This window comes from Anarhichas minor, unplaced genomic scaffold (assembly GCF_050575085.1).
Source record: "Anarhichas minor isolate MPS153535 unplaced genomic scaffold, ASM5057508v1 ptg000090l, whole genome shotgun sequence".
NCBI lineage: Eukaryota > Metazoa > Chordata > Actinopteri > Perciformes > Anarhichadidae > Anarhichas > Anarhichas minor.
In genome coordinates, this window is record NW_027466536.1 from 1,295,028 (window position 1) to 1,316,960 (window position 21,933).

General features: G+C 42.1%; 1 protein-coding gene across 1 annotated transcript; it reads right to left on the minus strand.

Moving 5' to 3' along the window:
* Positions 1 to 2,278: 2,278 nt before the first annotated feature.
* Positions 2,279 to 21,219, minus strand: lonp2 (lon peptidase 2, peroxisomal). The gene is made up of 17 exons (XM_076082135.1): positions 20,910 to 21,219; positions 19,050 to 19,185; positions 18,242 to 18,355; positions 16,201 to 16,332; positions 14,900 to 15,022; positions 14,648 to 14,811; positions 14,028 to 14,122; positions 11,841 to 11,959; positions 11,612 to 11,751; positions 9,418 to 9,559; positions 8,912 to 9,062; positions 7,979 to 8,105; positions 6,781 to 6,920; positions 5,680 to 5,765; positions 4,947 to 5,154; positions 4,654 to 4,844; positions 2,279 to 4,577 (listed from the first exon to the last, which is right to left on the minus strand). Exons 1-17 carry the CDS (start codon positions 21,140 to 21,142, stop codon positions 4,347 to 4,349), a joined length of 2,532 nt encoding a protein of 843 aa, XP_075938250.1. The 5' UTR covers positions 21,143 to 21,219; the 3' UTR covers positions 2,279 to 4,346.
* Between the last annotated feature and the right edge of the window lie 714 nt (positions 21,220 to 21,933).

Sequence of the window (21,933 nt, forward strand, 5' to 3'; positions counted from 1 at the left end):
TACTCACTGTACCCACATGTTTAAAATAAAAACATGAAAATATGAACCTGTGTATTATTTGAATAGCTTAGTATTGAATGCACAATAAAGAGGTATGTTTATACACGGCACTAGGCCCAGTTTAATATAAAATACAATTTTATACAATATATATAGTCGGGGGTCCGTGCTCCATCTCTCTATCAGTTTGGGGGTCCTTGGCCTGAAAAACGTTGAAGACCCCTGATCTAGATCTTCAGCCTGCCCCTACTGTCTTTAACACCCCCACCAGTGTCGACTCTCCAAAATCTTTACTTTGCACAATTTGATAAATATTTGTTAACTGTAAATTAAGTTTCTCCTGATTGAACAACCTTTGCCTACCTGTATAAGTGTGTCAATTATCTCCCGTTTGTTTCAGTTCTCATATTTATTATTTTTGTTATGTATGTTATGTTATTTCAAACTAATTTGCAATCATAACAAGCGTGGTCTTTGTTGGTGAAATGTTTCTTGTACACAAAGAACAATTACTCACTGTCAAATCTTTTAGGTGTGTTTTCTAGACTTACACGGGTTATGAAAAAAAGTAGGAAAATAACCTTTGTGTTGATTTTGGAAGTTTGACCAAGCTTCAAGATCTGAGAGACAATCATGATTTAAGAGTCTGCTTTTGAACAGCAACCTCCTGGCCTCCGTGTAGTATAACTCAACCTATCCACAAACATTTAATTAAACGTTGGAACACCTCACCTCTACTGCAATGAGCTCGGTTCCAGGATGGATCAGTAAGTGAAGATTTCTCAGCCCCCTTCCCCACACAAATAACTTCCCTTCAGTTGCCTACTGATCCTTATCCTTCATATGAGCACATTTTATCCTACAGTAACAGATATTAGTTTATGTATTTCAAAAAATGTGGTGCACGGTTATAAAATATCTGAACATCAAGAACTGGACAGTATCATCTTCAAAATGAATTGGTGTGTAATACAAATCCTGATTATGTTTGTTCAAACCTTCCCGTCCATCATGTGGTCACAGGCGTTCAGCTAGTCTGCGGGGACCACACCTGTAATCAGCTGATGCAAGATCACACGGTATAAACTGTGCGTGCGGGGATGCTCTGCCATGTGTAGTGGGTATGCTGCAGTATTCTAAGCCCACCTCAAGGGCCTCTGGGTTATACATTAAGGGCCTCAACTCAGAGAGGAAACGTGTGCTTGCGGTGAGGGGGGATGTTGAATCAAGAGGGCTTAGAAAGGTAGTCCTAATACTCCGATTTAACTGAGACTGGGTGTGTCTGCAGTGAACTTACTGTGACACACATGCAGTGTACATATATAGGCAAAAGAGCGGCAGGAATTGGTTCGGCGGTTTGCATCGACTCCCAAGTCCACAAGTCCATACTTGGCGTACTTGGTATTGAGAAAGGCCCGCAGACTTTTGAATTGGAACAGTACCAATACAAACTTTGTATTTACAAACTTCTAGGCTGTAGTTTTGTAATAGATACATATTTGTAAATTCATATTGCTTTGCGGTGTAAGGCAGACATCAGGGCGCTATTAGTGCAAATATGAACTGAATACAAGAAAAAGATGAAGAATTACATAAGATCAAGTAGATGTATATCAACAGTTAATTGCTGTGTACAATATTTTGTTATCCTCAAAATTATGATAACATGGTCGTGTTTTGATCAATATTTTATGATAACAATTAATCAAATGATGGCATGTAATATGAAAGAAGTGTCTCATAGCGTTCACTTTCACAGCATCATTTCCGGCAGCAGCAGGAAGCTGTTTTTAGCAGAACGAGCTTCTTTGCTAGCTGCCCAGCACCAAATAACAGACAAAGTTAGCATCTAGCTGGTAAACATAGTAGATTGTTGGGGAGAAACAAAGGCTCAAATATTGGACATTCATCATACTCCAGGTAAATGCAACTGTGTCTCCTTATCTGCTGGATATGTAAACAAGCAACTGTTTGCTGACAAGTTTGCCATAACAACTTGAAAGTTGATGCCAACGGCACATGGAAGAAGTTTGCCTTCAGGACTTTCTGCCAGAAAGGGTTAATTTAACCCAAACCACGATAACCTAACCAAGTAGGTCTGTTGACTAAAGATTTCAGGCAAATAAAAAGCTCTGTGTGCAAACTTCAAGTGCGTGTCAGTGTTGTGTTGACAGCTTCTTACTGCTGCCCCCAAGTGGCCAAAATCAGTTATTGCAAGTTGGATGTATATGTTTTGCTACTCATCAACGTAACAATGAGACAAATACACATAAGGAGCTGCATGCGATACATTTTCTTTATTTGTTTTATCATTTGACAAATTAAAAACACAATACAATCCCCAATTCTTCACATTGCTATAAAATGTCACAGCTGATGTTTGCTTATTTTCTTGCAAAAGAGAATATTTCTGGAATTGACACACATATGCTGTGTGCGACATCTGTACCCACGGAACTCTTTTGATGCTCTTTGCTCTTATATGTGTCTGTGCAACATGTTCTGCAGGACCTGCATTACCTGCATTTCATGGGGGGGGGGACACACACTTCACGCTGGTGTTTCAGATTACATCGTTACAGAGGAGAGAGAAAAATATGACCTCTGTGGCACAGAGTTGAAAATACTATTTTCTTCTGCTTCATATTGAATTCAGCTGGGATACAATTTCATCCCTGTGTGTGAGATTAATACAGTCCCTCACTGAAGGACGGGAACATCTGAAGGAATACAAAAACACTTTTTAAATATCAAGCATCTTTAATTCAGCTCTTAATTGGTTATTTAGAGGAACAGAAGTGCATCATGGTTAGTATGAAATCAGATTTGTGTCTTTTCTAAAATTACAGTCTTCTACACCACTCATCTTTTATATAATAGCAATAGGTTTTTTAACCCATTCTTTAGTCAGCACCTAGGAAACACAATTGTGGTGACAGACTTCAGCCTGACACTGACCTCTGTGCTGTGTTCTTATCTGCAGGGTATACAGTCTGCACACAGTACTGGGAGATAGATAGATGATGTAAGATAAAGTCAACAATCTTTGTTTAAAATATCGAGGCAACTCAATGTTATTCAACCCTAAAATCAGTCAAAACAATAACTAAATACATCAATACATTTATAGTTAAAAGCTTTATCCTTCACCTCCATTCAGTTGATTGAAAAAATACATTTCACATACATATATATATAAATATATACAAATCTGAATGGCTTGTTGAATCACATTCTGATCCAAGCAGCCCACAAAAAGATGATTGTGTTGTCCGAGCACCGAAAAGGTACTTCCTTCATGATATGGCCGCTTTGAAAAAGGAGTTGAAAAATAAAATGAACTTATCCTCGTCGTCATCGAGGTTAAAGACAAAATATAAAGCAGTTTTTACAAGTCATTTTTAACTAGCAATGTATATTATTGATGTATACAGTTACGATTAGTCTGACCTTTTTTTGTTTTAATTTTAACCCTCGACACAGGTGATGCACAGGACTCCAGACATTAAATGGGTCTGATTAATTCAGCCAGAAAAAAAATTTCATTTTGGATTAAGATTCTGTCGTAGTAAAAATATTTGTCCAGAGAAATTGTTTCCTCAGGCAGGCAGGGTCTCAGTCTGGTATCTGATACATTATGTATTGATCAAACTAGTCTTTAGTTGCTATTTGTTGTAAGATTTCCACAGCTAACGTCTTTAAAAATCTGCATTTTCAAGGTAAACACCCACCCAACAGGCCTGCCGCTCCGATCTGAATCATCAGCCGCTCCTGACTCACGTCCACCCTGCCTTGTTCTGCCTTGTTCTGCCTTGTTCTGCCTTGTTCTGCCTTGTTCTCTAAGGCGAAAAGCGGGGACATTTAAAATCTGTTTTGTTTATTGAAAAATGTGATTAACAATTTCAAATGGCTCTTATACACATACGTATATACCGTTTTCTTTTTCGACTAGTCGACTAGTCTAAGTTTAAACTTCCGTATCAACGTCAGGGAAATTAGTCGCCTGAACACATTCCATCATTTTCCACCATCGCATTCACAAAGTCTAGAAAATCGAAGGCTGAACCCCAAGAGGCACCAACATGACAACACTCTGAATGGCTTTACTGCCAATATGTGATTAACAAAGAGGCCATACCATTATCAGCTCTCAACAGAGAGATTGTGGCTTCATTTATCTCAAATTATCTTTTCAATTTCAAAAGACATTAGACCCTAAGATGTCCAAGCTGATGACCCATTCTCCTCTGTTAGGTCTATTGAGGAACACATCCTTCACTTTACATTGTTACTGTGTGTGTGTGTGTGTGTGTGTGTGTGTGTGTGTGTGTGTTTTCATCGGTGGGCTACAGTTTGCTGGTCAGTTGAGGCTGGGTGTGGCTGCTGGCTATCCCTGGAAACCCTCCATCAAAGGCGGCGTTCAGCACCTCGTCCAGGTTTGCGGCTGTGACAAAGTCGAGGTCGGCTGTGACATTGGCTGGAAGCTCCTCCAGGTCCTTCTGGTTGCGTTTCGGGAGGATGACGCGCTTCACTCCGGCCCTGTGGGCCGCCAGGACCTTGTCCTTGATACCGCCCACCTGAGGAAAACAGACCAATCCAGTCTGTTAAAACTGAATGAAACATGTTTTATTATTATCAATATGTGTCACTCACCGGCAGCACCAGCCCTCTCAGCGTGATCTCTCCTGTCATGGCAACGTCTGATCTGACCAATCGGCCGCTAAAGAGTGAGGCTAGACAGGTTACTATGGTAACACCTGCAGAGGGGCCGTCCTTGGTGACGGCTCCAGCTGGGAAGTGGAGGTGGATGTCTGTCCCTTCTAGCGGGTCTGGACCGCCCCCCACTGTTCAAACCCACACAAATGTCGGGTTCAAATGCATGTTAACGAGCCTATTTCACTGTTTACCTGCCGGCATGTACAGTTTATATATCTGTGTGAACTCACTGTTGGTGAGCTGGTAGGTTTTAGCGTTCGCTCTGAGCCAGCTGATAGCCAGATGGGCGGATTCTTTCATAACGTCTCCAAGCTGTCCGGTCAGAGTGAGCTGACCTTCTCCCTCCATCCGGCTGGCCTCCACAAACAGAATCTCCCCACCGAGGGGGGTCCAGGCCAGACCCACAGCCACACCTGGCAGGGTGAGCCTCTCAGACACCTTCCAACACACACACACAGAAGCACACACACACAAAGCATCTGTGAAGCTGTAGTTGGTGGAATAATCAGAAGAAAAAGACAAAGAATTCAAGGAGGGCTTGTAATCTTCAAACATTCGGGAATAAATGTGAAACAAAAGGCCAACATGATGTAATAGTGAAGACGGGAGAGAGCGGGTGAGATGAAAAGGTGTGAAGGAGTGTAGAGGGAGGAGAACAAAGACAAGTGAGATGAAAGACAACTAAGGCCCTGTCCACACTACTCCGTGGGCTCCGTTTTTTTTAGGGGAGAAACAGAACAAAAACACTCGACAATCTGCGTCGTGTTTCACATGATACTGTACGAGGACATCTCAAGTACCTGCTGCATTATTCTGACTTTATGTACGGCAGCTGTTGTGGAGCTCTGAGACATCTTCACAGGTTGCCTTCACATGAATGAGTTCAGACAGCCAGTGAAGAAAGACAAAGTCAATTCTGCACAGCTCTCTGTAATTGCGGACCCCTGTCGGTGTGTTGCTTACCTCCATTTCAAACAGGGGAGGACCCAGGATGTCCTTTAGGGCCACGTGGTCGATCACTATGGGCATCTCTGGGGGGGCGGCCTTGTCTGAGCACACATGAAATGAATTGAATCCTTTTGAGAAGAACTGATGTTATGTCATACAACCAATTCATGATGCAGCAGAACTACATCTGCTGAATACAAATTTCCATCACATTTTGGAGGGCCAAACACCAGATTAGAAGGGAAAAAACAATCTATGTTTGTGGAAATCAAGTGGCTGCAGAGTGTGAGGAATAATCCCATAACTAAAATGCATATAAACACACTGCATGCTGGACCTGTCCACACATCTGACATATTGTATAGAGAAACAGAACTATGGGGTGAGGCCTCAGAGAGAGAGAGAGACAAAAGCTGCAACCGTGTTACACACACACACACACACGCACACACACACACACACACACACAGACATTATGCAAAGATGCACAGAAAACCAAATATAGATATATCAAACTGCAAACAGTGAACAGAGACATCAAACACACACACACACACACACACACACACCAATGTTTGTACTGCATGTCCCTGGCATCAGTTACCTGGCAACACCGAGGGCTTTCTACAAAGCAGTACAAAACGACTTGCCGAAGCTGTTACTCCGTTGCCCCGACAGCCGAGGTACCGAACTAGAGCTCTCCTCAACACTGAGAGTACAGACTGCTTTTTTCTTTATCTATCTGTCCTTTACTAATGAAGCGTAAGATTTATGATTACCTTATCTAACATTGTTTTTCACTAAAAAGGATGTTCATGTTTTCACTGCTCCGGTGTTTGGTTTTATATCAAACCAGTTTGAACATCTTCACACCGGTGAAGACTACCAGTTGGGTGAGGCAGCATTTTTTGTTTCCGAAAATGATCCAATAAAAGCTGACAGTTCAAAGTACTTACAAAATACTTACAAAATAATAAACCGTATTTTTTTGGAAGTATGTACACATGTTAGCAGATTAGTGTATATTATTGCGACTAAAGGATTTGACCCTGTGCCTCCCACCGATCCAAAACGTCCCGTTGAGACGCAGACAGAAAAGAGAGCCCAGGTTCTTACCCCCCTGCAGCGGCGGACGCTCAGAGGTCGAAGCGTCCGTCACGGTGACTCTGTGACCTTCGGCAACTTTCACAGCCACCGCTCGGCAGATCGCCCCAAACTTCCTCTCCAGGGAGCGCACACCAGCCTCACGGGTGTAACTAAAATAACAAGCGCACACACACACACACACACACACACACACACACACACACACACACACACACACACACACACACACACACACACACACACACACACACACACACACACACACACACACACACACACACACACACACACACAAACAGCAGATGAATACAATTATCTGGGGGATGAGGTTTCACTGGTGCGGTAGCTTGGGTTGCTGGGTTTGTGCTCAGGAACACAAAACGGAGGAAAACCAGTTGATTTTAAACGAGCTGTCGTTTTGGTCTGACCTGCAAATGTGGTGCCCCCTCCAGGGCCTTAAAATCCTGAAGGTTTGTATTCGTCCTGCATTATGAAAGAACAAATCATCAAAATCTTAACCCATTCCAAATATACTAAATTTATATTCTTAAATGCCTGGAGTCCTGACAAAAAATACCATCTCACACTATATGTGAGGACGCTTTTGTTCACTTTGACTTAACCCCAAATCACATGGAACTCATCTGTTTCTTGTGGTTTCTAAAGAGATAAAGCCGGTAAAATCAGGAGTATGCCTCTAAGGATGAGCACCACAGCTGCATGCTGTTGGCCGTTTCTATAGTTACCAGCCTGGAGTGAGGCAGGTGTTGTTCAGAGGCAGCACACTGCCGGCCATCTGAAACCACTGAGAGCCCGTGTATCAGCAGCTCCATGTTTGTCGATATATTTTTGAAACATGCCAGACAGTTTGATCAGGCTGGTGTGTAGGTAGGTTGTAATGACAAATATTACTGTTAAAGGTTACTATGTGGTTGAGAGATATTCCATCTGATCAAAAGGTCCGATCACTGCTCATCATTCCAAACAAATAGCCGTCAAACCACTCGACATCTTCTGATGACCACTCATTACACACTGCATCCGTCATGGAGCAGACTGCTGCAATAAAACGAGAGGTATTAAGGGAATCTGGTGCTCAGAAACACTGCCGCTCTCATCCACAGGGGCCGCCAAAATCAATATAAAGTGAAAGTTACTTTAAATTAAGATAGTTTCATGTTTTTTTTTTACGAATGTTTGTGTGTACCTGCTGATTATATCCTGTGTGCTGTCCTGTGGTATATGCAGCTGTTGAGGTGTTAATCCGTGCTGCTCCAGCTGGTTTGGGATCAGATGACGGTGAGCTATCTCCACCTTCTCCTCCTGAGTGTAGCCTGAAACACGAGAGCGCACACATCGATAAAGCCTTCCCTCAAAGCAGTAACTCATACTATCTAATCACAATAAAAGAGAACTTATGCCACAGCGGGATTCGGAATTTCGCAGCCTCAGGCAGAGACGAGGAGCAGGCTTCAGACAGCTTGGAGCAACAAAAGGGTTTATACTAATTTTGAACCCATACGCAGTACTACTATGATACTTCATTTGCTGAATATTTAATGTGCTCAAATTACCTTTTAAATTAATACTGTTTTCCCTCGAACTACAAACTTGTGCCCGAAGATTTTATCAGATTGAGTTGGCTTTCTACCAGCAAACTGCTCCTGCTGTTTTTTGCGGTTTTGTTGTCGTTTGCGTGTTCTGTTTTGTCTATTTAGTTTTTCTCTACATTCCTTATTTCTGTGTCATCCCTGTCTTTACACTGTGTATGCATGAAAAATGAACTCAAATAAAATAAAACAACGTAGCGGTTGCAGGACACCGTAGCTGTGTACGGTCAAGCTTGGGAGGTGCACGTTTATCAGCCAACAGATACTGTGTGTGACAGTGTGTAATACAGAGTAACAAAAACAAAGCAGCATGCATTTCAAAGGAAGCATCTGTACCTGACTATAGGTTGTAATGCGAGTCATCATCTACAGTTCGTTTGTCTCCTCCCTGACTACACTGCACAAACCTCAATAATACAGATGCACTCAGTTTGGGAATTGTTTTGTCACCAGAACAAGAGTTTGGCTTCGAGATGAAATTGAGACTGCAGAGATGACTCCTGAGAGTGACTCTTTGCACCTAAACTCACCTGGTACCTGCAGCACCTCCATCCTGTCCAGCAGGGCAGGGGGAATGGTCGCCGTGGTGTTTGCAGTGGCAATGAAGAGCACTTGGGAGAGGTCAAAGGCCACATTGAGGTAATGGTCTGTGAAGCTGTGGTTCTGCTCTGGGTCCAGGACCTAAGGGAATATAGAGAGACTGTTTCATTGTGCGTGTTTTTAGTTATTCGTCAAACTTCATTTAGTTCATCTCAATTAGCCAATTAGCTGGTTGGTTCACAGAATAAACAGAGGAACACAAACTTTAAAAAAAAAGAAAAAATTTTAAACTTGGTGAAGAAGCAATTTTAGCAAAGGCTAAGGTCTACCGGCAGATTAAGTTGAAAGCATGTAAATATTAAGGCAGGAAGTCCAAAAACAGAGAAGGCATCTGATACTAATGGAAGAGGATCGGGACTCAAATCCACTCTTCACATGTGGCCCTAATCATATCCCCTAGATACAACTACACGGCATCCTGTAAAACAGAGCTGACCTCCAGCAGTGCAGCCGCCGGGTCTCCTTGCAGGCTCTTCCCCAGCTTGTCAACCTCATCCAGCAGGATCACAGGATTATTTACGGCAACAGTCTTCAAACCGTTGATAATGCGGCCGGGCATGCTCCCCACATATGTGCGTCTGGAGAAAATAAGAATGATTTGAAACTGATCTGCTGTGTAAATAGTGACAACAGAGAACCTTGACATTCATATTTGATCATGCCACATTGGCATGCTGGTCCCGCTCTTGTCGACTTATTGCATTACCTCGTGACAGTAATAATAGAGCGCAGACACAGAGCTCTCACAAAGTGTCGGGAACCTGCAAGCTGAAAGCGTGGAATGTGCAATTTCTCGGGTCCAAATAAAGGGTATGAACCAAACAAGTGGAGCGGTCTACCTCAAATAAAACATTCATCCCTTACTCTCCTGCTGTTGGTTAGCAAGACACGTGTTTCTCATCCGGTTTCTCAACTCTGTCCTGTTCGCCTTTAAAACACCAGGATCAGCTCTGCAACCTGAGATGAGTGTGTGTGTGTGTGTGTGTGTGTGCGTGTGTGTGTGTTTTGATAGAGATAACACTCGTTCGGGACTAAGTCTGTAAACAGGCGGATCAAAGGCGAGCTGCGTGATCTGACTTGTTGACTGACTCGTGTTACATAGGATACCGTGCAAGTGTGAGTCAATCAATAAACTCCAGTCAATCATGATTTTGTTGTTTGTGTTGCAATAAACTTGACTTAATGTATGATGTGAGAAAAAACAAACACAGTAATCGTTTATTTCCACCATCGATGTATATATTCTAAAGCGTAACTTTACGGTTGTCGAATTAAAATTAACTAAATTCCCCAAAGATTAAGACTGTTTCACCGAAACAGACGACCCCCATCTGAGGTTACGGCATCATTGAAAATTGATTGTGTAAAAGAGAACACCAGGGGTGGGCAGTGAGAGAACGGAGGGCATGAGATGTGACGTGGTGATAACATGGCTGTGGATCGTCGGGTTTTTTCCTTAATTTGAGTATTTCATTTGTTCCACATTTAGAACCTTTTGTTCATCACTGGCAGCAATTTCATGTTGCTGATGCAGCTTTTACTGCAGCATTTCTGTTTATGATCATTTACATTCTATAACGTAAAAATGACTCACTTACTTTTATACAGTAAGTTGCCAGATATGCACACATTTGAGTGCTTTACAGTAAAAGGAAACAGAATTTTAAAAAAACAATGATTTTCATATTGTCTATTGTATGAGGCCGTCTACTGTTAGTATGTGTTGTGATTGACTATTATACCTCTCGGTTTGAAAACACGTGCTTGTGTTTTGAAAGAAGGATTTAATATTGAGTCGGGTCGGCCACGTTTCGATAGAGTTACTGATAGAGAAAGCGTTTTTTGTATTTTGAATAATTGTAGTGTTGGTATTTATGTGGTTTTGAGCAGATAACTAACTATGTTGCTAATTGTTTGATGTAGGTGTGTTGCTGTGTTACGAGTCTAGAAAAAGTAAGCTTGTTAGCAATTCCACCATAAAATATTTCATTACTCCTCTCCAATAGCGTGGTGCAGGGATGACATATTTTAGGGGTATCTACTGATGGATTTTATATTGTAGAGCGAAACATTCAAATCTCTAAAGCTTGTGTTAACCACAGACCACTTTTCAGGCATCTAAAAAACCTATTGCCGTCCAGACGAGGGACCCAGATGTGCAGAAATGCCGACTCATTCCCGGATGTTAGGACTCATTCCTGCACCACTCTATAGGAGTCTTTTAAGAAAAATATATATATTTCAAATGTAATCAATAAACTTTAATCATGAGAGCTCATGTTCCACTCAGCAGCAGACAGCGCTGTGCTCCAATACACATCCACAGAGCCAACAGACTCATACTGCAGCGGCAAGCTGCTGTAGCCAACGTTTCACTGACCGTCTGCTGACACTAGATTACAGAATTACACGCTGCTCAAGAACAAACACCCACCTACAGTAAATTCAGCTTTCAGAACATGAATCTCCTCTAATTTCAGACAATAAATCCCTGGTTTTGAGACAACTCAGGACTTAATGTCTATTTAATTTACATGTTCATATGTAATCATGCCAGCCTCACCCACACCTGTGTTGTCCACTACTACTGCTGCTATAGACTCTCCGGTAGAGATGATATCTTATGATACCTGTGTCCACGGATGTCAGACTGGTCACAGACGCCTCCCAAAGCGATGCGGTGGAACCCTCTGCCCAGAGTCCTGGCTATGGAGCGTCCTACACTGGTCTTCCCAACTCCCGGGGGCCCCACAAAGCAAAGGATGGGTCCCTGAAGACAAAAGCACCGACATGAAATTCACAGATAAATATGGAGGTACATTAAAGAAATCCCTGACTTTTTGTCTTTCTAAGACACACCTTCAAAGAAGCCTTCAGCTGTCTAACAGCCAGGTACTCCAGCACGCGTCTCTTCAGCTTGTCCATGGCATAGTGATCGTTGTCCAATAGAGTGCGAGCAGCTTGGATGTCCAGGCAGTCTGAGGAGTGTGTGTGTGTTGGGTGGGATGGATGAGATGGATGGATCCCAGAGGGAGGGAGAAAACAGTTGCGTTAGTAAAGACAGTGACAAAGACAGTGAGGTGGGAGTAGAGAAAGAGGGATGAGTGTAATTTGAGGAAGAAGAGGAGAGTAGAAACAAGCTTTTTTTTCTTTTTTTTTTAAAGGACACACAATCCTCCAAAATTGTTAGATGAAAACACTTGCAGGACATACTTTAGGTTTTGACTCCTGACCCTGCAAACGCATGAACCCTCAAGTCTCTACTCATCTGAGGTTATCTGTAACCAAGGCAGACTGCAAAGACTGTGTCGTATCTTGCATGCGACAGTTCTGTTGAAGTGATGAGGAAGGATGCTCCGTGGACACTGTTCTTGCTGGTATAATAAAGTTTATTACAAACAAGCAACACATGCCATTACGGACGTCTAGATCGTCCGGAGGTCTCAAGTCGAATCCGAAAGTCCCTGCTTCTAGGGCGCTCGCTTCACCTTTATATAGGGTACATGTTATGTTTACATCTGGGCGGAACGTAAGAGAATGTATGTGGCCTCCTCATTCTACACATCCCCCCCTTCGGCCCCTGGTCTCCTGCACATCTGGTTTTCATCTAAGACAACTACACTTGGGGTCTTCGCTGTACTGTGTAAGACCTGAAAATATACCACAACTGTGTCTCACACGTGTGCTGTTTTGTCAGTTTGTGAAATCCATTTGCAGGGGTGCTGATATTCTGATATTGTGGTCGGCCACCACAGATATCCACATTATATCTTTGTGTGGCTTCTGTTGGGGAAATATTATTGCCTTGGACTTTTGATGGAAACAACTTTGGTTTGACATTTGGACACGAGTGATACAGGATGTGAGACTTCTAAGAGGCGTAAAGTGCGTCATCTAAAGCTGCATTAAGGAATGATTTGACAAGGAAGGGGCAGCAGAACACGCTGTAAACGCAACACTGACATTTTATCAACTTTTTTAAGTTCGTATGGCTCATATGTCAGCAAACAGTTAAACACCCATCAAAATTAGCTTCAGTTGGATTTGTGTTTTTGACAACAATATAAGTTTAATATTCCCTCTCCTTTCAGTTCTGGTTTGCTCTCCACCAGCTGTTGTTGGAAATAGCTGACTCTTTACTTTATAAATGCCACACTGTGTTCACCAGCGAGTTGTCTTTGACTTTCTCTCTCTCTGCTGTTTGGTGCTAAGCAGGTGACGTGCTGCGAGTTAATCACAGTATTTTTGACTGAAAACAGCTGTGGATGGAAACTGAGATTGGATGAGAGTGGTGAGACTGAGCCAAGACAGTAAAAGTCGTGAGCCGGTAAACCTAAACAAATGAGCTACAACACTCCTTTCACATTCACACTAAATCAGGGTTTGCAGTGTCAGCCAGTCCTCCCATTCATTTGAATGTGGCTAGTGAGTTTAGGCTGCGGCGGTGGGGACAGCAGGGGATGGCAAAAAAAACGAAATAAACTGAAAAGCTGAAACAGAATCAACCTTTGGAGAAACAAAGTGATGTCACGCTGCAGCGGCCAATCCCGTAACCGGCCATTAAGCCAGAAGACGAGCTGAGCTGAACTACAGAGGCTAGTGACAACTTCCTGTGGGAAGAGACATCTTTCACATTACACCTCGTCATAATACAAATATTGATGAGTTTCAGTATAGATGACTACACTGTGGATATATATCGGAGTAATCCGAGTTAAGGGTATGAATGAATATGAGAGGCAACCTCAGTAACGAATGTGTCAAAACGGTTTCATCCTTTCTTTCAGCTGACTGGCCGTGAAATTAAATGATTTGATCATATTAATTGGCGTTTAATATTTAAATCTGTAAAAATCGAATACCGTAATTTGGTCAGTCCAAAGACAACAGACACGCTTCAAAGCAAAAGCAGCGAACCAGGAAAATGCAAGACTGAGTGCATAAGACATGAGGCTGGCTTTAGTATGGTATTAATCTGAGGCATGTGACATATTATGTGGCTTGTGGACCTGGACTCTGCTTAGGGTCGCCTTCAGCTTTGTTTACCTTTGGTGCTTTTGCTCCACGGCAACTCTACCATCAAATCCAAGTAGTTTCTGGTCAGAGAGAATTCAGGCATGGATTGAGGCATCTTCTTCAATCTGAAAACAGATGAATGAGATTAATGAGATTTTGGACTATTTTGCTTCCAAAACATGTTTTCTCTCAGGCAAATGGAAAGAATAAAAAAAAAAAAAAAAAGACATGTAGGTGTTTATCTATTTGCGTCTGAAGATTTCTCCTAAATTCAATAAAAGTTAGCATAGATAGATAGCAAGATAATGCCTCATTTGCCTATTTAAACATAATATTTTGGACTAATCGCCTGTAGCATCTCCCCTTAAAACGTTGGATTCTTAGTAAAACAAAATAATTCAGCTTTATTCTTTTGAAATCTAATTAGTGGTACATGATCTTGATTCACCATCAACATGTGCCATTACTTTTACCAAAAATATTAGCTTTTTTTAAACAGTGCAATCAAAGGTAAAGTTTGCCCAAGAAAGCAGCCACTGCAAATAAAGGAATATTTTAAACTGCAGATGTTAAATAATTACATTTCACAGATGATTACAGATGATTAGGACAGAGAGAACATATGACAGGGTTTATCCGGGCGAGGTCACCTCTTGAGCTCTTTGAGGCAAACTCTGAGAGCGGCTTCAGGCATCTTGGCCGCGTGGACCTTCTTTTCCAAGACTGCAGTGTCATCGCCATCCTCATCTTCAGCTTCCTCTTCCAGGTTGAACCGCCGGCCCCGGAGCGCTCCACCTTTACGCACTGATAACACCTGAACGGATGAGACACGGAGAGGTGTGAACAGGCATATAAATACAGACACGGTTGAAAGGAAAAGGATAAATGCAAACGTTTGTTACCCTCTTCTCCTTTTCAGGACTTATTTTCCTGGTTTTCTGCAGCAGTGTTAGTCCCTCTATCTGTCTGGTCAACATGGGCAGAGCTTTCTTAAATCGCTCCTCCAAGGTCAGCGCATCCAGGACCTTTCCAGCACACATGGAGATACAAAAACCTCATTTCAAAATGCATTCACCTCAGGGAAAATATTTACATTCAGCCCACTCTAATGTATCTAGTATGAGACGTTTTTTCTCACTGGCACCATTCGGTAGTAGCTCTAAAAAAAGACTGTGGCAGATATTCCAATACTCCCCTCCCCCTACAGATCCAACCCAGGCACACCAAGGGGCCAATTCAGAGAGAACCATCTCAAGGTCCGATTCACAAACAGAACTGTGCTGATAATATTACAGTGCCCATACATTTTTGCAGCTGATGCAATTTGATCGTTTTTGCAACATTTTTTCTTTGCCACATGGACAATTACAAATGTCTGTTGAGCATCAAGAACACAGCAGGCAGAACAACGGCAGACAGAAACCCAGGTCCTAACTGACGAGGGGCAGAGGCCCTCCTCAAAGACTCAGGCAAGGAATTTAAATTGACAGAGAAACCCTATTTTAGATTTGATATCCCAGTCTGTCTGTCAGCGCTTTCCAAATTACAACATAAGACTGTAAAAGAACATGGCATGATTTCAAGCAAGAGAAAGGAAAGGAGGAAAAAAAGACAAAAAATAGCATTCAATGCTGCCGCGATCACTAGAAAGTCTGTGCCCGACATCCCGTATAAATGCACTTCAGTTACCACCAACTTTCTGAAGACGCGAATAATTACACCGTCACTGAGTGTGGCTATTAGCGCTGATCTTTGTGAATTGGACTGTTTTTGATATGAGGCTCATTTGCATAGAAAAATGGCCAATTTTGCGCCAAATGTATGCATATTACTTAATTGAAATACATGCAAATGGCACAGGCACACCGAGACGCTATTTGCTTGGCAGCAGTTAGTAGTGCATTCCACCCTGTGAGAGTGCTTTGAGAATTATGTGGTTTATTTTTGTCTTATTTGCGCAGGTTTAGCAGCTGCGAAATCTGGGCTTTGTAAATTCTATTATAAGCGGCACATTGCACACATTTTCCCTGTGATTAGTACAACATAAACAGTTACAAATATATTCCATCCGAGTAAGATGCTGTAATCACATTATAAGCCCTAGAATAAGTGGCTTTCAACCGTATGTCACATCCTGTTTCTTCTTTTATGTTAAGTAATTAGTTTAAAAGTTGGGTGACACAGACCCACCAGTTCATCTCACCTGTAGTTTTTCCTTGTTTGAGGTGCGGATCATGGAGGCTACCACATCAGGTAGAGTTTCCCTGGGCAGACTGTCCAGCAGACGCCTGAACTTAGCCACCACTGGAACTGACATGTCCAACATACCCAACAACTACACACACACACACACACACACACACACACACACACACACACACACACACACACACACACTTTGAAATTTGATTGATGACACAATAAGGCTTTTTTTTTTATCCATCACAGTGTATTACTTATTTTTTCCCTCTGTTTCATTTTGATTTGCACTTCTTTAAATGACATTCGAGAGTTCTCCAGGAGTTCTGGTACAGCTCAGGAATAAATAATTAAGCTAATAATTAAAGATTTACGATGAAGCTTTTTCATTCGATGATGAATCATCTCCTAAGTACTTTGAGTTATAGGCTTGTCGACTTAACACCAGCAACCTGCAGGTGTTCCCAAAGCAAGATAAGATCAAATAAGAAAGATCTGTTTTCATCCTGAGGGATATTTGTGTGCACAGTGTTGCAAGGTAATGCTGCAATGCACCAGCAAAGGCAGAGAAGAATAACTACTATTCACTAGTAAGAACAAATGTAAACAATGCTGGACAACAAAACACTTAAAAAACATTTAGACCTTAGTGTTTTGGAGAATAAGACTGAATGTAAACATAACTTTTCTTTCTCTTTAAGAAACTCCACAGGACAACTTTAAAAAAGAGCCATATTTAACATTCTGAACATTATTATAGCAGCAAACCACTATTTGCTATGTAACGATATAGTGGAGTAATGTATACCTGGGGTTGTAAATCACTGTGTTATCATTAGCGGCCCCAGTTAAGAGTAGTTAGTGAGGAGTAGGCAGGCAGCCAATGGCAGAATAAACAGGCAATAAAAAGGTGTTTTAAGAAGGTGTGAAACACTGTAACCACGAGAGGGCCTTCAACCACACAGCCATAACTGCCCACACAAAATATTGTGCAGTTTGCTGCAGCAGAATGAGAGATAAGCCGTGGACAGACACAGACCTGCACACTCAGTCACGGACGTGGACGTACACACACTCAAATACAAACACGGATGCGAGCACACACAAACACACACACAACCAATCTCATGATCTTCCTGGCGGAGATAATAACTAATCCTTTCAAGTTGTTTCTGTGGTAATGCTGGAGGGAAGAGGCTCAATTAGTCATGGATGTAAGTCAGGAACAAGAACAACTTCACGACCATTAAGTGTGCGAGCAGCACTATCAGTCAAGCTCTGACACAAAATATCAACGGCTTGTTGAACTTAACGCCTCAAACGCTCGGCTGACAACAAAATGTTTGTTTTATTATGTGTTCAGTAATGTCGCCAACAAATGACAAAGAATACTATGGTCACTGGGTGTTCAAATACAAGTGGAGAGGAAATATTCGCTGTACATGCAAACAAGCTTTTCATGTTCTAGCATATGCGACCGCAGAAGCTGGATGTGGAATCAACCCGAATTCTTTCACATTCTCTTAATAAATGTCACACTGCTGGGAGTTCTCTGAAGGACAACCCTTCCAGTGTTCTTTAATATCTAGGTCCATTGCTAAAGCCACATGGGATCTGAACAGAAACCATCATTTCTGGGTTGAGGAATCTCATCTGGAAAGAAAGTATTGTCTGTGTATGAATGACAACACGCTCCTTCTCTTCCTGTCATTTATTCTGTTTTATTTCATTTTTTATGTAATTGTCAGAACATGTTATTGAATTATTTCACATTGCTTACCTCTGGTATGCCAAAAAAAACAAGGTAAATAAAAATAACACTATAAAGAAGACATGGTTTTGTAAGTCCAGGACAACAAGCAGTAAATTGGGACATGTTTGTGGGACATTTTGTGGTCCTTCAACCATGATTGAGCCAAATCCTTTAACTTAATCAAGTAATCTGGAGATTTCTTCTTTTTTTTTCTCTCGTTTACTACCTCTCTTTCTCTTCCACATACACAAGCTAGACACACACACACACACACACACACACACACACACACCTGTACAGCAGCCTGGTAGAACTTGTGGGACAGCTCCCCCAGCTCTCCACCTTTGGCCGTGGCACCCTCTGTTACTGGGGTCGTGTAGTGCTCCAGTTTATCCAACTGCTCCACCTGCAATTCAATTTCCAATTAGAGAGGCACACTTTGACATCATGCACATCTGCATGCGTTAAATACTGAGTGACAGGTGTTTTGGTCCTATACTGGAAAATAAAAATAAAGCTACGAGTAAGGACGCCCCCAATCAGGAATGCACCCTTTGTCACGGTTTCATTGGAAATAGCAACATCAGGAGATTGAAGGTACCTTGTAGAGTTTTTGACCACAGGTGCTGCTGTGGAGTATTGTTTTTTTTACAAAATGGGTCCCCGCTTTGGTTGTATTGTGCAATCGCACAAAGACGCGTACACGTGCATGAAAGGGGGTGACACGACGCACTGCTGCTGGCTTCACACCATTCTGCCGATGGACAGTCGGCAGCGGTACTGCCCAAAGAAAACACTAAATGTAAACATTAACTTTTTGTGCTTGTTTTTGCTCGCACAAAAACTCCACAGGGCACCTTTAAGTACTGGCTAACACAAGTTGCACTGGTCAGTTTATTAAAGGTTCCCTGTTGGGTTAGAGACCTCAAGTACCACTATGGACCAACTTCTCTATGAATGGGTCCCTGTTTTGTTTCTCTCATGCATTTGCACAAGGACCCCCCACAGGGCAGTTTTAATCATTTACCGTGAGACGTCACAAGAATGATGATGGGGTTGTTGATTAAATTAACTATTGTCCGATTTTGAATAAAGGTTACCTCTGCCAGGACAAAGGGTCGCTCCTTCAGCAGACTTGACACGCTAAAGCGGCACAATCCAGTGATGAGGAGGGTGTAGTGGGGCTTTGGCCAGTTGCTGCCCACCACCTGCACTGCTATCCCTGCTGTACCAATTCTACAGAGAGACAGAGAAAGTGAGAGTGAGACAGAGGAGGTGGGTGATGACAGACAACTCACTGGAGGAGGCCTGTCCAGAGCTTTAACTCAAAGTAAACAATAATCGACCATGATGATTGTTTCAAGTTTGTTCGGATTCAGTCTTCACACTGTGGATCTGGTCAGGACCTCTCGACGACTTCCTGCTTCGGATCAAACAACTTTATTATAATCAGCAGGTGTGCTGTAGTATGTGGTAGCCTGAGATGTGAGATCCCCACAATTTACTGACACAAAATTGGGAAATCTATTAGTGTGACAGCTCCAATAGTTTCTTCAATGCTCAGCATTGACTGTGAGTGAGCATGACAGTGCAGCAGGACATTGTGCTACTTCTAGCTACGCATCCATTCACCGATCAGCAGCTTATGGCGATGGTGCCTGACTCAACAACCCCCTTCCACACACATATAAGAAGTGTTTCTGATTATGGGTTTGCCGTGGCTGGGACATAAATTCCTGGATGTTATGTAAAGTGGCAGCCACCACAGAGTAGAGGCGTTTGTAGCGTTTAAAGGGAAAAGACGTTGGATAACCAGCATTATATCCCTCTTTCCCCCTAACATATATGCCACATTGCTGTGGTTTACCACAACAACTCAAGGAACAGGGGCCATCAGATTGTCTCCGTTCCTTTTGTTTATAAGTTCCACCTTCTGCATCCTGGAGCCTTTAATCGATTAAAAGCCATTTAGGAGCAGTGGGAGGCCACAGTGCAGTGCTAAAATGCCAAGTTGGGTGCAAAACCCAAAGTTTAGCACACTTTTCCAGTAGCTGTGGTTGAAAGAGAGACAAACTGTCCAGAGACAAACAATTGCTACTTAGTAACCAGACTGACCTGGCAGACAGCTGGTTAAAGTCCACCTCTCTGCACTTGGCTGCAGGGCCACTGCTAAACTGTAGACTTTCCTTTTTTTTTGTGATCGAATTTGAGTTCTTCAACACTGGAGGTTAGATTGTGTATAGCAGAAAATCATCAGCCTCTCCAGTCTTTAAAAATGATAGACAGACAGATAAGAATACATAAAAATATAATAATGGGTTTACATGATTTTATACCCTCATTATTGATTATATGGGAAAGAGTATGAATGTTGCATTTCACATCTCAATTTCCAAATTTGTCAGACTGCTGCCATGCTAAAATAGAGTGAGCCTGAGGACATTGTTTTCCTGGAAATGCTTGCGAGACAAACCACACGACATAACTTCATCCAATTTGTGAGGAGTGACTGGGGACTTTTCTTTAGGACAAATCACACACTGCAGCTTCTGTTCTGTCGAAAAATATGAACCGCGCATAACACAAAAATACCTATTAGATTAAATATGACATGAAATGACTTTTAGAAACATAAAAAAAGGAAAATAAAACATCCGATAAGCTTCATAAAGTCTGCCATGCCACTGAAAGGCCAGCTAAAGACCTAACGTTAACCTTATGAAACTAGGCTACATGTAGCCACCTTTGAACTGGGACACATTGTTACATAATGGTTATAAAATATAAAATACTTTTGGGGAGCCAAACTATATGTCTACCTCTTGTCCCCTAAGGTCTGTCTACGTGGAGGGGTCCTGACCCCCAGGTTGGAGATCCTGTACAGTCACCTGGTATGTTTCTCACCTACAAAACAACATAAGCACCCATTTGAATACCTTATTTAGCTAAATGTGTATTACTTGTGTAAGGTGGGTAGGTCGTCGGTGTCGTGGTCTGGGTCTCTGGTGTTGGGGATTACTCCTATGATTGTGCTTTTCAGAGAAGTCCCCTTCAACAGCCGCTGGCTGACCAGGTGCATGTTCCGCGGAGAGTCCACGGTGAACCTAACGGTGGAGCCCGGGAGGAGCACCCCTTCATGGCTCAGCAGCAGCGGGAGACGGCTCGGTATCTGAATTCCGTCGCCGGATGCCATTGTCCGTTGTTTCCAGAAACCAGGTCACTGTATATGACACAACTCCTGCAAACAGATACGCACGACTGTCAAATGGACCGGACATGAGTAAACACAAGACTTCCGAGTCGTGTTTTCAAAATAAAATGATCACTGACGAGCCGAACACATAATTAAGCTAACCACAAGTGTAAACGAACCACGGGGTTTGGGATATTGTTTCTGAAATTATATTGTTTTGTCATTTGTTCAGTTTCGCACCGTTCTTTGCCCTGAAATGGAATATTTAGGATTTTTTCTGCTCTTACTCTGGCCCCCTTTTACTTCTGGTGTGTTCTGGATAGGCTACGGCAAGTACACATGGACAAACTGTACTTTATCCCTGCAAAATAAATTGTGATCGATTCCAATGAGAGCACCGCTTTTTGATCTTTTTCCTATCTTTTGTATAGCCTGCAAAGTTAATGTTGATCTGTTTCAAGTGATGAGAAACTTGCTACTTTACAGATTAAAATAAAAGACCAGTTTATAAAATATGATTTATTGCTATAGCTTTAACTTCTAATTATCTGTCCAACAGTATATCCAATAGTTAAATTAGCTCCACCCAACCAGATGCACCATTAAAATGTTACTTACATGTTAATACAGCAATAATAATAATACAATAATATAATCTGACAGGGTCCAATATGCTGCATAATGAGTACTTTCACGACAAGTACATTTCACAGATGATACTTATTTTACGTAATGGCTCAACGTACATATACCGTATGTAGGTTTGAGAGAAATAATTTGACCAACAAGAT